We start from the raw sequence: 15,090 nt of genomic DNA on the forward strand, positions 1-15,090 counted from the left end.
ACCTTTCCCAACCCAGAGCTAGAAGCAGAGTCCGATGGAGGTGCCTCTCAGGAGTGAGCTGTTCCGCCGTCGAAGTGTTGCCTGTGGACTGGAGCCGTACCCGCTGGAGCTAGTCTGCCCCTTTGTTTTTCTTTCCGCTGCATTTCCGCTAGAATAAGTGTAATTTTTCAGTTGTTTATAAGAACGATGGTTATGTAATCAACATTGTCTTTTTGTGTACCCTGGCTGGTCCTGGACAGGGATTCAATACACAATTAAGTTCAGAAATTCGTGTGAGTAATTTCTGGGCGTGACACCTACGCTCACCCTCAACTCAGCAAGAGCTTCTAGGCTCCTCGTCACCCCTCAATGGCCGCCAAGATCAATCATAGGTGCTACTAGAACTCATTAGTGCCACATGGACTATGCCAGATTCCCAAGTGACATCTGCAAGGATTCATGTAGTACTGTGTTTTGAATTTACCCATAAATTAATGTATATGTTTTATATATGTTTAAATTTATTAGTATCCATTTGAATATAGAAAGAGCCAAAAAAAATATTAACAGAGATAATATATTACCTAGTGCACCGAATGCCACGTGGCAGTATGGGACGCGGAGTAACTCCAGAAACTGGAGCTTGTTCGATCTTGATTCCAGAATCGCAGTACCACTCATGGACGTTTGTTGGGTTTGCCCATGTCATTTTGGTCCCATGTTTTATGGGCCGACGCAGCCCACGTGCATCAATACTCATGCATGGCCGCATGGGTTAACACGGTGGCATTTACGGACAGAACTATTGCCCCTTCAATCTAATGCTTTCCATGTATTAAGCAATTCTCGAAAATGACAATGCACCCAATATTAACGACTTATCATTCAAAGGTACCATACCAACAATTCAAAAGCCAAACTTTCTTGTTCAAGTGATAGATGTGCAATAATTCCTCTGAATAACTAACATGACTTGAGATCTACATATTTCATACTACAGAATCAGACATTTGCAAAATTAAATTTGGTAAGATGCCACAATCCAAAATATGCTCTTATCCCAGCATGGTCAAGTTGGGTAACTCCATAACCTAAAATAACACAAGCAAATAATGAGGTAATTGTAGAATGTATAGCATAGCAATTATTCTATAAAAGGACTAAAACATGACAAATAGTAAAATGTATCAACAGCACATTCTTTTAGTACAATTTTAGTTTTACCAACCCATTTTATAAAAAAATGAACATTATAGCTTTATTATTCTATTATATTAACTATGCAAGGTCTAGAACATAAATGAACTAATTAACCACAACTTCACTTTTTTGCGGCCTTCACAAGGAGAGGCTAAACAGCGAATTGCACCCTCGTCTTTCCGCTTATGCTTATGATTATAAGTCAAAATTTAAATTTCAACCTTAAATTTGGAGATGATTTTAGGGGTTTTTTCATCGTAGTTTATTTTCCAGCTTTTGCTTTTAAAACATTAAGAACATGTATATAAAAGTTTTATTCATAAATTATTTTTCATTTGTAAATATGCCATTTCACTTTTTGCTTCAAAGTGTCAAAAGATGGGCACCCTAATCATGATGACTAGACACTAAGAATGAACAAAATACTGTTAGGCATCATATCGCACACAATTTTCATTGGCTACTTTCTATCTGGCATATGAAACAATTTCATGCTGACATTTTATATTGTTTTCAGCAATGGCAGGGACTATGAAACAATTTCATGCTGACATTTTCTATTGTTTTCAATCCATAGGATGTTAATGTTTGCTATAAATCAGGTAAGTAATGAGATTAGATGAAAATGCTACCATTTATCATGAAATAAATTCTTTTATCATGCTTTTCTAGTGTTTACTAAAATATTATGTTCAAGTATTGGTCAAACTTGCAAATGTCAAAAAAGTTTTATATTTGTACACAGAGGAAGTAAAGACTAAAATAATGAAATAGTAATCTTTGAACATTAAAATACAACATAATATAAAAGATTGTTGCCAAACTTTCCACTATAACCAAAATTATTTTAAACCTCAACCATCTTTCCATTTGGAAAGATCCGCAACCAAACCTTCCTCCCAACCGCGCACATGACTTTTAGGCTCTAAGCTTTTGTTTCTCAGGAACAGAATGGTTGAACACTATAGTTTCTTTTGTTCTCCATCCACAGTATGGTATGGCTGCATTAGCCCTACATGTTTGACCTTTCTAAAAGTGTGGACTGTGGACTGCAGCTAATTTATGTTCACTAAAACAGAGAAAATAATATGGCAATGTTTTCCAAGTAAAGAAGCAATCAGGTAATCATAGTAATGCACTGGAATCCAAAACAATTTTGCAGCTAGACTCAATACAAACTCATCTAAAATGTCCAAAATACTTTTGAGCATATCAGTTTTCTTTGTAAAAATGTAATTTAGTTAGCTGTATTGTGAACAATGAGATCAAAGTGCTTATCACTAGATAATCAGGAATTCAGTACAAACATTGCCAGGAAGAAGTATGAAGTGCAATGGCTTTCAACAGTCTTATTGACTATTCTAAATAGTCACAATGATATAGCCAAAATCCAAATGGTTTAACTGCACATTTTCAGTTCTAACACTGGGTCATGATTGGAGAGAACTGTAGTACACCAAAATCAATATGCTCCTTGGAGCCAAACAACACTTTTGCGACATACAGTCGCACAGCACAGTCAAAGAAAATATATTGCTCCATTTAATCTGAGTTACTTACTACATATAAATCAGTTAATAGGACAGCTGGGAAGTTGAAAAAAGATTGACCCAAGCTTGCTCTCATTCTTTTCCCTTCTGACTATTAATAATAATGTTTGAACAGTTTTAATTTATTGATATAAAGTTTCATAAGTAGCCACTACTTTTAAGTAACAGTTTAGATAATATATTGACAGCGGCAAATTTAGCATTTAGCTATTAAAACTTGATTTTTTTACTAAATAGGGATGGGTTTGGTTGAGACAGCAGAATGTATTATAGTATAGTGTGTAACATAAATCTCGGCAAATGAGTCTTTAAAACTGCTAATGCATTAGCATCAAGATACCCAAAATCCAAGAACATCTAATCATATCCACACAAGATGTTTAGATAGACTGAAATTTGGATCAATGGAAACAAACTGATCACATGTTCTTTATGATTGATCACATATTGCTTGCAAATGTAGGATGAAACTGAAGCATTGATGTGGACAGCAGACAAATATGGAGAGCACACAGGAAACATAATGTATGCAAAAAAATATGTATATGGCATCAATTCTAGACTAAACACTTTGATGCTTAAATATACATTTGATCCGAGTTCGTTGATCTTAGAACATGCGCACCCCAACTCAAAGGTAGAAAAAAGGTTAGAATGGGTCTAAGCAATTTGAGGCTGATATATATTCACGGAAAAAAGGAATATAAAGGTAGATGCAAAAACTAAAGGTTCCAAAGCTAAAAAAATGCTTACCATCTAATGTTAACACACTAAAACCTAGTGTTAAGAAACATTCTGTCATGATTTTAGTCAACACTGCCAAAACTTAATAACCTTAACCAGTAACAGCACTGTGGAGGCTGACATATATTCATGAAGAATATTACAAAGTATAAACCAACTAAATTCAAGACAATAAAAATAGTTCTAAAGACACTGTAGCAGAGTTCAGATGCAAAGCTACGGTGCCTTACTGTAGAAAGGGAGAATATATTTTCATGACATGAAATTATTAATAGTTTCAGTAAATGTCCTTAATTATCAACAATTTATTTAATTTGAAGTGCAAACTGGAGGCAAAGTATTTAGTAATACTATATACGTAAGTAATTAAGCATCGAAAGAGAAAGTATGTAGAGAAGGGAACAATAATGTAAAATATAGAAAACATGCAAAGGAGAAAAGAATAACAGAAAGGAAATATAATATTATTTAGCTCCAGCCCTAGTGTTAAGTCTCTGTCAATCAAAACAGACAAAAAAAATGGCTGCAAAACACCAGTCATGCCCAATATTCAAATTACAACAATTTCATCCAAGATACAGACGGTAGATGAGGGTAAAATTCCATACCTCAGAACCGAAGGAAGAAAACATCCTTATCATCTCCTGCTGAACCTGAATTTACCTCCAGCTGCTGGGCCAGAATGTATGAATGCTATACCCAGTCTTCCAGTTATCCAAAAGAATCACCTTCTTCACTGCCCACCACCCAATTGCCATGACTGCCAGCATCGTAAAGCGCTGGATCTGCAGGTTCTCCGCCCTCACCAGCAAGTGTGTCACCATAGCGATCATGAGCCCGACGAGAGTGTACAAGAACCCAACCGCAAAGCCCTCCGCTCCAAGCTGCATCCCAGAACCCTGGTAGAAGAACACGAGCTTGTTTGGATCTGATCTGTCGGTGATGAACATCGGCGTGTGCCTGATGATCCCGTACATTCCCCCGGAGACGCTGAAGAAGTAAATGAAGAGCGCCCCGGCCATCCAAACCCGCCGGTCATGGAACACGGTTTCCCCTTCCATGATCCTCTTGATGAGGAACGGGATTGAGACCAAGAAGAAGATGACAAGAACTATCGTCTGGTTGCGGGAGACGAGGGGCGGGCGGACGATGGGGCCGACCTCTAGGCCGGTGCGGGACTCGACGAACTCGGCCATGGAGTCCGCGAGGCGGGAGAAGTGGGACTGGTCCATCTGCTCGGAGCCGGCGAGGCGGCCGTGCTCGGGGCGGACGAGGCGGACGTGGGGGAGGGAGTTGACGCCGAACTGCGCGAAGGAGTGCTGCGACTCGGAGAACTCGATGTCGGCGAAGAAGAGGTCGGCGGAGGCGGGGTTGTGGGCGAGGAACGAGGCGGAGAGAAGGGCGAACTCGCGGCGGAGCTGGGGGAGGTGGAGGTCGGTCTTGGAGTGGAGCGAGGCGGCGTCGAAGAAGACGAGCACGGAGTAGGGGCGCGGCGCCGGGGCGGAGAGGAAGCGGGTGACGGATGTGTCGGTCAGGTGGATCACGCCCGACGGGGAGCGGGAGCGGAGGGATTGCAACTCGGCCACCAGGTCACCGGCGCCGGCGGAGGCGAAGGAGGCGGCGAACGCCGCGGCGAGGAGCATGAGGAAGAGGAGGGGGTGGGGCGGGGACGCCATGGCGATTGACGGATCTGGGCGAGGAGACAGACGGAGGAGACGAAGAAATCTTGTTTGGGAGGAGAGAGGGGGAAAAAATTAAGATTTTCGGTACTTTCACGTAGGGAGGAAAACGGGGGCAATTTTTTTTCCACTGCTACCGTATTAGTTTGGGGTATTTGCAATTTTTTTTCCACTGCTACTCGTTTTTTCTAAATGGTATAGATGACACTCGAATAATAATTCTAGTGACATTTTTTGCAATGTTCTAGTGGTAATTTTGTAATAATATTTTAAACCAGTGGTAAATTTGCAATTGTCCCTGTTAGTTTAGATATTTATCACTCTAATAGCAAGTTCATTAGTATAGTCAATTGCTAGCTTTAAATCATCTATATGCCGTGTTCGGCTAGCATGGTAGGTTAACTTACCTCCCTCGTTTTTCACGCACACGCTTCCCGAACTGCTAAACGACGTATTTTTTTCAAAAATGTTCTATATAAAAGTTGTTTTAAAAATACAATCAATCTATTTTATATTTTAATAATTAATAATTAATTAATCATATACTAATCTATTACTACGTTTTTCGTGTCAGGATAAGCTAACTTACTAGCCTTCAACGAACGCGGCCATAGTCAATCTAATAGTCAATTTATACGATAGTTAGCTACCATACATATACTACATGTTGTGTCATTTTGGTTACGGCAATGTTTGCCCATTGTTGATGATGAAAGCATTGGTTGTGCTCATTTGTTTGTCAGTTTCAGATTTATATGCTCGTTGTCCTTAAATTAAAATGATACTACTTGTGCTATTCCAATTATGTTTAACTTGTTATTTGCCCACTAAAATTAGCTTTATGCAAATATTGAACCTAGAGACCCACTTTAAGATAGAAACATGCATACCTCTCCCTCCTCTTGTATTTTTATGAATTTGGGTAAGACTTATGAGTACAATATTGTATTTAACCGCGAAAGAGTTTGTAACTTAGTGGTTACATAAGGCCTTAGTAGCATCTGAGGTCCTAGGTTCGACTCCTTGTTGGAGCAAATTTTCCAGGATTCTAATGGCTTTGTGCTCTCAATGAGAGACCCTCATAGGGGGGTTTGCGCGCGTACGTTCTTAGGGGCGAGTGGGCAGCGTCTACGTTGTACTGTGTGGTCGTTGTGCTCCCAAGTTCTTGTTTCCCCGATCAGTTTGCCCTAGCGAGGGTTATGACACCACCAGTCTTACTTATATGTTTATGTGTTTATTATTTGAGACTTCCACCGCTACTTTTATGTTATATATCGAGATTTCGGACTCGTTATGTGTATGTATCTTGTTGTACTATATTCATATTTTGCACTTGTGATGATGATCCAATTGCTTGCGATAGAAGTGCAAGGCTAGTCGAACTCCTAGGGACTAGCTAAGCATGAGTAATGAGTTTTGATCCCTTGAGATAAGTGGAGATAGCGCTTTGATTTGAGTCCACTGGGGTATGTATTGTTTCCGGTCGCTGCCTTCGTATGGTTTGACGAGCATATGACGAGGTGAACTGGCAAACTATCTTATGGTTATCTCTTGTGTTCACTACTCGACATTTCGATTATTATAGCAGAAGATACCAACCATGATCATGGACACATTGAGTATGAGTGGCTATTTATGTTGGTGGATCCCACTCCTCTAACAGTATGTGGTGATCGTGTTGGGCATTGGATGGTATAATACTCGAGGTGTCCACAAGTTGGCTCTAGAAGATGCGTCTGGCATGCCAATGTATCGTGCCATATAGGCAAAAGACATGATTAATTAAGAAATACCCTATCATTGATGACCAATATGTAGGAACAAATATAAAAGTGACATTTAAATAGTAGTGTTTTGTAGTAGTGGCAAATAGTTAAATTTCTGGTCGATCCAGCCTCCCCAAACCTTCAGTTAAGCTCATAGCCCCATTGAGGTTGCGTTGGTGAGTTAGAGCATCTCCAAGAGAGAGTCCATCCCACTCTCCAAGCTAAAATTTGGACATGTTGCTAAAAAAATAGCTCTTAAGACTGGCCAACCGGATGGTTTGGCCAAACCAGCTCCCAAACTAGCCAAATTTGGCCATCCAAGCTGACTTGCCATCTGTGGGCCCCACGCGTGGGCCCACAACACAGTATTACTTCTATACTATTGAACAACACTGGTGCACTTCTACAAGCCACCACCGGTTGCCAGGGAGTCGCCGCCGCTGGCCGCCGAGGGGTCGCCGCCGTCGGGTAGTCGTCACCGAGGGGTCGCCGTCGCCGAGGGGTCGCCGCCGCCGGGGAGTCGCCGCCGCGTCCGCTCGATGCCAGATCTAGACGTCACCGGCTCGTCGTCGCACCAGGGCCACCTCGTCGTCGAGATCATCACCCCGCACCGCCGCCAGGCCTCCCCGCGTCGCGCCGTGCCGCCTCGTCGTCGAGGTCGTCGCCCCGCACCGTCGCCGGGCCTCCCCGCGCTGCGCCGGCCTCCCCGCGCCGCGCCGGCCTCCCACGCAGCCTCCCGCGCCGCCTCTGCGCTCTCGGCTCGTCATCGCGCCACCCCGCCTCGTCGTCGAGGTCGTTGCCCCGCGCCGCCGTCAAGCCTCTCGAGCCTTCCCGTGTCGCCACCGGGCCTCCCGAGCCTCCCCGCATCGCGCTGCGCCGGCGCGGCGCCGCACCAGCCTCCCGCGCCGCCTCGTAGTCGGGGTCGTCGCCCCGCGCCGCCGTCGAGCCTCTTGGGACTCCCCGCGACGGCGGCGGCGCTGGCACCGCCCTCCCGCTCCGCTCCGCTCGCTGCCTCTGTTGAGGAAGAAAATGAGAGAGAGAAAGAAAGAGAGAAGGAGATTGAGGGAGAGAAAAAGAAAGGGTAGAGGATGACACGTGAGACCCAACTGTCATAGACTCATAATAGAGAGGGTGGATGGAGAGACTGTTAGAGTAAAAAACAAATTTAAGTAGCCAAACAAAATGGAGAGCGGCCAAATCGATATTTAGAGAGTCTAATTTGGGTAGTCTATTGGAGATGCTCTTATGTCTAAGTCTACCCTCACAGACATGAGAAAGCTATATATATATCATCCTAATAAGTGGATTACTATAAATATACCATTATAAAAGAATGGATTCACTGTAGCACTAGCTCTGTTATTTGATTGGTAAGTAATCCACGTAAAAAACTTAGCAACAAATTAATATATAATTAATTAATTAATTATTAGTTATAAAAAATTAGAAAATAGTTTGATATAATTTTTTAAGCAACTTTTTATAAATTTTTAGAAAAAAACCACTGTTTAACGGTTTGAAAAACGTACTGGTAAAAAAAATTGAGTCAATATGGACTAGTACCACTTGCAAAAGAACAGGACCGTTTGTTACTTAAATAGGTCTTAAAACGTCACGCTCGGTAGACACTATATGTCACCAATATTAGAGCGATTGTTCAGTATGATCGACGTATGATCTAACGTTACAGAAGGACGCATGTTGTACCAGCCTACACGAAAACATCCCAGTGCGCGCGGCGGATGTACTTGGTGGACGCCATCATACGACATTCGTATATAAAAACGTTGTATGTATAGCATTGCTCATACGCCACAGCATCATTTCACCAATTTTATGGTAAATATAAAAGATATTGTCCTCTTCTCAGTTTTTATTAACGAAATTGCTCCTGGAAACAGTAGTTATTATTATTATTATTATTCTAATTTAACCGAGCGGCGTCTCTCGTTCTTCCTTCCTCCCACACCGCAGGCGAGCGTTCTCGTATCCGATACTGCCGGAGGACAGGCCCGGCACGGCCGGCCTTCACTTCTCCCGGCCGTACTCGCCGCCTCTAGCCGTCCCGCGCCATCCCAGCCGACGCCTCCGGTCTCCCTCTCCTCCCTCGGCCCTGCACAGATCTGCCGCCGCCGCTGCCGCTGTCGCCAAGCATCCAGGCCTCCGGCACCAGGCGACGACTGGGGCCGGTGTCCCTTTCCTCCCTCGGCCCTGGAGAGACCTCCCGCCGCCGCTGGTCGCCTAGAAACCGGGCCGCCTCCACCACCAGGCTCCCTCTCCTCCGTGTGCCCTGCAGAGACCTGCCGCTGCCGCCGCTCGTCGCCTAGCATCCATCCAGGCCGCCTCCGGCAGGAGGCAACGACGCCGCCGGAATCCTTTCCAGCCCGGCCGCCGCTCTCTCTCCTCCGTCGGCCGCCATTCCTCCACGCTTCGAGCTCCCTAGGCAGGAAGAGCAAAAGTAATGATCCCCTATCTTTGTTGCAATAATTTCCCCTTTCCATTTATTTTTCTGTTATATAACGGATTTTGTGCTGTGGATTTGTGTACATGGGACAAGATCTTAGTGCCGAAAAATAAATATGGATTGTGTGTTAGTGGATTTGTGTAGATCTAAGGATTTGTTATGTGCCTCCGTAAATGGATTTTAGTGCTGTGTAATATAGATGATTCTCAGTTGGAAAAGATGAAAAGTGATTATAATCTATGATGGGATGCTTGCTATGTTTGCACATAGTTGCAATCTATAAATGTCTGATATAATTTTACAAAAAAAAATATTTGTGCACATTAGTATGTACTTATAATCTATATTGCACATATTTGTTACTATCTACTTGCTAGAAGAAATTTATTTCTTTCAAATCTCTTGTTACACAGGTGTAGTACAGACAATTTATCTTCAAGTCCCCACATTAGAATCTACAGCTAACATTTCTAGCCAAATGCCCAACGCTACTGATTCTGATTCTCTTCAATATATGATTAATGAAGAAACAGAATTCGGAAACAGAATCACAGAATGATAGAATCTGGAGCTATACCAATATGCCTTGGCCTCTCCTTTCCTTGGTCCGCTCGTCCGGGAGGTCAGGAAACACACATACACACACTCTCTCTCTCTCTCTCTCCATCTATTGCTCTCTCCTGTCTCCGCAAGGTCCCCAAATTGATACGGCCTCCTGCCCTCATCCCTCAAATTGATTTCAATGTGCCTCCCCAAATGGCTAGTGCTGCAACCTCACATAAATTGGTGCTGTCCCCCATCCTGATTGATGCTGTCTCAACTCATTCACATCTACATAGACATTGCCTCTGCTATCCCACCACATTGCTCACGTTACTCTGCACCCCATCAAACTGGTATGTCCTCTTTTCCTTTCCGTCTTGTGCACCCTTCACCTCCGCCACATTGGTGCCAGACAGTGACAGACCTGCCCCAGTTCCATCACCTAGTCAGAAGGAGATATGGTGTGTGTGTGAAATTTTATAGACAAGGTTTAGTAGAAATACATGTCTCAAAGCAGGTTGGCTTTTGGGAACTTCTATCTTCAGATGAAAATCTTGTTTATCTTTCTTTTTGTATTTGAATCGGTTAGGGTTCAGGGTTGGTTGAACAAATATTTTTTTTTCTGTAAACAACTGAAGAAAACATATACCACTGTTTTTTTTTATTTCATTCAACTTGTGAAGTTAGCAAACATCGATCTACCATGTTGGTTTAGGAAAGCCTCTAGCTCTTCCGATGATAAATTTTATTAATTCATGTTTTTTAATTTATTTGAATTCGTAGGATTAGTTGGGCAATAATTCTCAGATTTATACTGAATAAACAATTTTGGAGGCAGAGAGCTACTAACTCCACCATTATTCTGGCATACTGTGGACTTCCTAATTTGCCATATTTGTTGAATTTTGCATATTAGTGACAGCAGCCCAAATTATTGTTGCAGAGAGCTAGCTCTAAGCCAATTCACATCAAGTAGTGTTTCACCCTGTTCTCTTGTGGCCTTCGAAAAAATTTCGCCCTATTTGCTTTGTACGCATAGAGGAGATTAGTAGGAGTGTTTACTAGAATTCCTTCTCTCTTTTTTGCGAATCTCAATTGTGTAAAAAAAAAGAAAGTATAAGATTTTAATACACATATAGGGACAGAGTTGGTAATTTATCAACAGAAAAGAAGGAAAAAAGGGACTAAAGTCAGCCATTTTATTCACTTGGCCCAAGGATTCGTTCAGAATGAGGATCTGTTTAATAGTACTGTATTTTCTACTTTGACCTAGGATTAATGATAGAATGAGGGCTTGTTTGTTGAATATGCTTACACCTGCTAAGTAGAAAAAACATCTTAGCATGAAAAGTCATCCAGTTGGTTTATATGGTGGACTGAATGTTATTTTCCCATTCTCTCAAAATAATTTTCTACTTAGCAGGTGTGAGGAGATTCAAGTCTTTTCTTTTTGTAGTTGATAGAAACCAACTCTATCCTTACATCTGTATAAAATTGTGCTTTTGGTTTTTTCTTACTTTACATAACTCGCAGGTTAACTTTCCTTTGTAATATTGCGCATTCCGTACTATTAGGAACAGTAGCAGTTGTCTACTACTCTATTTTTTCATGTTTCTGGTATGAAAACTAGCTTCTACAATAATTAACTGTCTTACAGTCATACATGAATGGTTCCTAGGCTCATAGTCAATTGGAAGAGAAGATAAGTGTTCAAGAACATTAATAAAGGGATGAGACTAGGAAGCATAAATGGACTACGGTGCAAGCAGCTTAAACTTGTCATTCTTGCTTCTTTCATGGTGTTTCTTCTCTGGAAATGGGAGAGAGGAACATACTACACTACTGAAATCCTCCGGCCAGATTTATTGGTTTTGACTCATCCAGGTCATATTACGCATACTGAAATATGTTGACTCCATCCTTTCCATTTTAGATATATATTTATTCTCATTTTGTTCCAAACTTCTGTAGCTAACTCAAAGTTTGTAGATCAGCATACATCCTCCGAAGAAGACTTTCCAAATGCAGATACATTGACACAATCAGTAGTTAAAGTAGAACAGCAAGCAAGTAATGCACCACCACCACTGTCCACAGTAAGACATTCTGCTGATGCCGCAGATGAAAGAGAACCACCATCTTCTGGGAAGAAAGGTATCATTCATCTTCTGTAACTGCAGGATGAACCATTTCTTCTGAAAGCACTAATTGATATATTCCTCCTTCCCTTTATTTTGCATTTCCAAAGATTCTTTTTGGCAATGTCTTTGTACATAAGATAATGCATGGGTTGTTTGGTCCTTCCTATTACTTCTACCTGATGTTTAATTCATCATCTTACAGATTGTAACTACAGAAATGGAAAATGGGTTTCTGACAACCGCAGACCACTATATTCAGGTTTTGGCTGTAAACAATGGCTTTCTGGGAGCTGGGCATGCAGACTAACACAGCGCAAAGATTTTGCTTATGAAAAATATAGGTGGCAGCCTGAAGGTTGTGAGATGCCAGTGTTTGAGGCTTCACAGTTCTTGACAAGGTATGCGGCCATTGCCTATCCAAGATGAATTTGGTGATATGTTGCACTCGCTGTCTTGATATTGTTATCTGTATCATTTATGTAAATTCTAATTTTGACATATTTCAGAATGCAAGATAAAACCATTGCTTATGTGGGTGATTCTTTAGGGAGGCAAATGTTTCAATCAATGATGTGTATGGCCACTGAAGGAAAGGAGAGACCAGATGTGGAAGATGTTGGTACAGAGTATGGTTTTTTATTAGCTCCAGGCGCAAAAAGACCAGATGGCTGGGCCTACCGATTCCCAAGCACCAATACAACCATTTTATACCATTGGTCATCAACACTCTGTGATTTGGAGCCTCTGAATCCATTGGATCCAGCCACCAGTTACGCCATGCACCTTGATCGTCCACCTGCTTTTCTGAAGAATAACCTTCATAGGTTCCATGTTCTTGTTCTTAACACTGGCCACCACTGGAACCGAGGGAAGTTAAGGGCAAATAAGTGGGAGATGTATCTTGGGGGGGCACCAAACAACAACAGGAATATTGCTGTCATCTGGAAGGCCAAAAACTTCACCATCCACAGTGTTATTAAGTGGTTGGATTCCCAACTTCCTCACCACCCACAGCTGAAGGTGTTCTATAGGTCAATATCTCCTCGGCATTTCTTCAATGGTGATTGGAACACTGGGGGTAGCTGTGACAATACAAGTCCATTGGCCAAGGGAAGTGGCATTTTCCAAAATCATTCTGACGACGCCGATGCTGAGGATGCAGTGATGGGAACAAGGGTGAAGCTTTTAGATATAACTGCCCTATCACGTTTGAGAGATGAATGTCATATATCGCGTTACAGTATTAAAGCCACACAAGAAGTTCAAGATTGCTTGCACTGGTGCCTTCCTGGCTTACCAGATACATGGAATGAGATCCTTGCAGCCCAGTTGTAGTCTCTAGTTTAAGTTCTTGTATACAGCGATTACTAGAGCTTTTGTCCCTCTGGAAGAGGAACACCAATCAGCGATGGATTCTTTAGGAAGCTTTTTTTATTTGTAGCTATGAGCTTCTTGTAATGTAGTATTACTTCCATCCCATAATTAGTTCAAATTTAAACTACAGATAGGTACTTATTATGAGATTGATGTAGTAACACCTTTTGTATTTTCTTACTGGGTCTGGCCATTTAATTGATTGGCAGCAAGGACGTACTCTTGAGGATAAGGGCACGTTCAATCCACAGACAGCATGTTCAATCCACATACGGTAGTTACAATTAAAAAGACATGTCATAAAACCCATAGTCGATTTCATTGTCTATAAGTTATTTAATATTTTTATATAGTTAAGATCAACTATAAATAAAATATTAAAAAATTATTGTCTACAAGCTATACAACAGAGCTAAAGTCATTTATTTTTTCTTAGAGCATTAGTTGCTGCCGTCTGCTGATGAGACGACAACACTATCGTCTCCTGGCCAAAGGAGGGTTTTTTATAAAAGTACTGTCTCCAACAGAGACGTTATACATGTCCTAAGTTACATACGTGTTCTTAGCGATGAATGATAAGAAAAACTCTAAAATCAATTTTAAAAATTTAAAATTAAAAATTTAAATTTTGGTCTATAAGTATAGGGAATAGGGAAAAGCGAAAAGAGGGGTGGCAATATCGGAAATGCAGTTTTGAGTATCGTGATGAGACCCAAGTTTTGTTTCACTGGCAGCATAATAGCACAATAGTCTTCGGTCAAACTTCTCTAGTTTACAAAACTTATAGAAAAATATATTAACATTTACAGTAAAAAATAAATGCTACTATCAAACATATTTCACTATCGAAAATAAAAGGAGTTTGGTTTACGATAAAACCAAGTAGCCTAGGGCGTGGGAGTATGTTATTGGATTATCTAGTATTCCTCTTTATAGCCAATGACATGCAGGACCCACTAAACATAGGTTATTTATTGTCTTCGGTGAAAACCAAAAACTAGCCTTTGGAACCCATTGTGCGACACAAATCATGTTATCACAAACTTAAGAAGATTTCAGTTAAAACTTGAGCAGGGTTGAGGTGTAAGTGTCATGAAAAATTGAAAATGAAATGCTGCTATTATTTGGAGAGGGCATCGTCGAACGATTACCCAGAATGACCGTGCAAGTCCAACTGTATCCGTAACATGTTTCCAATGTTTCATATTTACAACTGTTTATAAGTCAAAATTTAAATTTTAAAACTTAGCTTTAGTTTTAGAGTTAATTTTGTGTTTTTATTGTAGTTTATTTTACAATATTTATATTTAAATCACTATGAATAAATATATACACAAATTATTATTTATTTATAAATAAATCATTTTACTTTATTATAAAAAGCGAAACGTTGCGAGGCTACGGTGGCCGTGTCCGATTCATAGAGAGCATCTATGTCCGATTCACATGCAGAGAGACTTATTAGCTCACAAGAAACAACATTCCTTCGAAATACCACTCCGGCTGTGTTCTTCTATAAATAAAACATAAAACATCATCTGATTTTTGTTAGATATTTAATAGTATAAATAATAAAATAAATTGCTATGAAGTTAAAAATCTATCTTAGAAATATGAGATGATAAAATTCTATATAAAAACTTTTAGAAA

The 15,090-nt window shown here is 41.0% G+C and overlaps 2 protein-coding genes across 5 annotated transcripts; one reads left to right on the plus strand and one right to left on the minus strand.

Moving 5' to 3' along the window:
* Positions 1-786: 786 nt before the first annotated feature.
* Positions 787-5,226, minus strand: LOC102713885 (probable dolichyl-diphosphooligosaccharide--protein glycosyltransferase subunit 3). Its single transcript, XM_006650189.3, has 2 exons — positions 4,082-5,226; positions 787-1,070 (listed from the first exon to the last, which is right to left on the minus strand). The coding sequence occupies exon 1, from the start codon at positions 5,147-5,149 to the stop codon at positions 4,133-4,135; it is 1,017 nt and encodes a 338-aa protein (XP_006650252.1). The 5' UTR covers positions 5,150-5,226; the 3' UTR covers positions 787-1,070; positions 4,082-4,132.
* Positions 5,227-8,866: 3,640 nt separating this feature from the next.
* Positions 8,867-13,733, plus strand: LOC102714162 (protein trichome birefringence-like 14). 4 transcript variants are annotated; one of them, XM_006650193.3, is made up of 5 exons: positions 8,867-9,376; positions 11,583-11,809; positions 11,897-12,079; positions 12,326-12,464; positions 12,573-13,733. In XM_006650193.3, the coding sequence occupies exons 2-5, from the start codon at positions 11,656-11,658 to the stop codon at positions 13,399-13,401; spliced, it is 1,305 nt and encodes a 434-aa protein (XP_006650256.1). In that variant the 5' UTR covers positions 8,867-9,376; positions 11,583-11,655; the 3' UTR covers positions 13,402-13,733. The 4 variants fall into 4 exon arrangements, with proteins under 4 accessions (XP_006650256.1, XP_006650253.1, XP_006650255.1 ...); XM_006650190.3 differs by having other exon boundaries at positions 8,868-9,376; positions 12,269-12,464; XM_006650192.3 differs by having other exon boundaries at positions 8,868-9,376; positions 11,915-12,079; positions 12,269-12,464.
* Positions 13,734-15,090: the final 1,357 nt, after the last annotated feature.

Source organism: Oryza brachyantha, chromosome 3 (genome assembly GCF_000231095.2).
Source record: "Oryza brachyantha chromosome 3, ObraRS2, whole genome shotgun sequence".
NCBI lineage: Eukaryota > Viridiplantae > Streptophyta > Magnoliopsida > Poales > Poaceae > Oryza > Oryza brachyantha.

Coding starts and splice junctions, on each gene's coding strand:
- LOC102713885 (XM_006650189.3), bottom strand. CDS start 5,149: ATGGCGTCCCCGCCCCACCCCCTCCTCTTCCTCATGCTCCTCGCCGCG.
- LOC102714162 (XM_006650190.3), top strand. CDS start 11,656: ATGAGACTAGGAAGCATAAATGGACTACGGTGCAAGCAGCTTAAACTT. Junction 11,810..11,896: donor ATTGGTTTTGACTCATCCAG/GTCATATTACGC, acceptor AAACTTCTGTAG/CTAACTCAAAGTTTGTAGAT. Junction 12,465..12,572: donor GCTTCACAGTTCTTGACAAG/GTATGCGGCCAT, acceptor GACATATTTCAG/AATGCAAGATAAAACCATTG.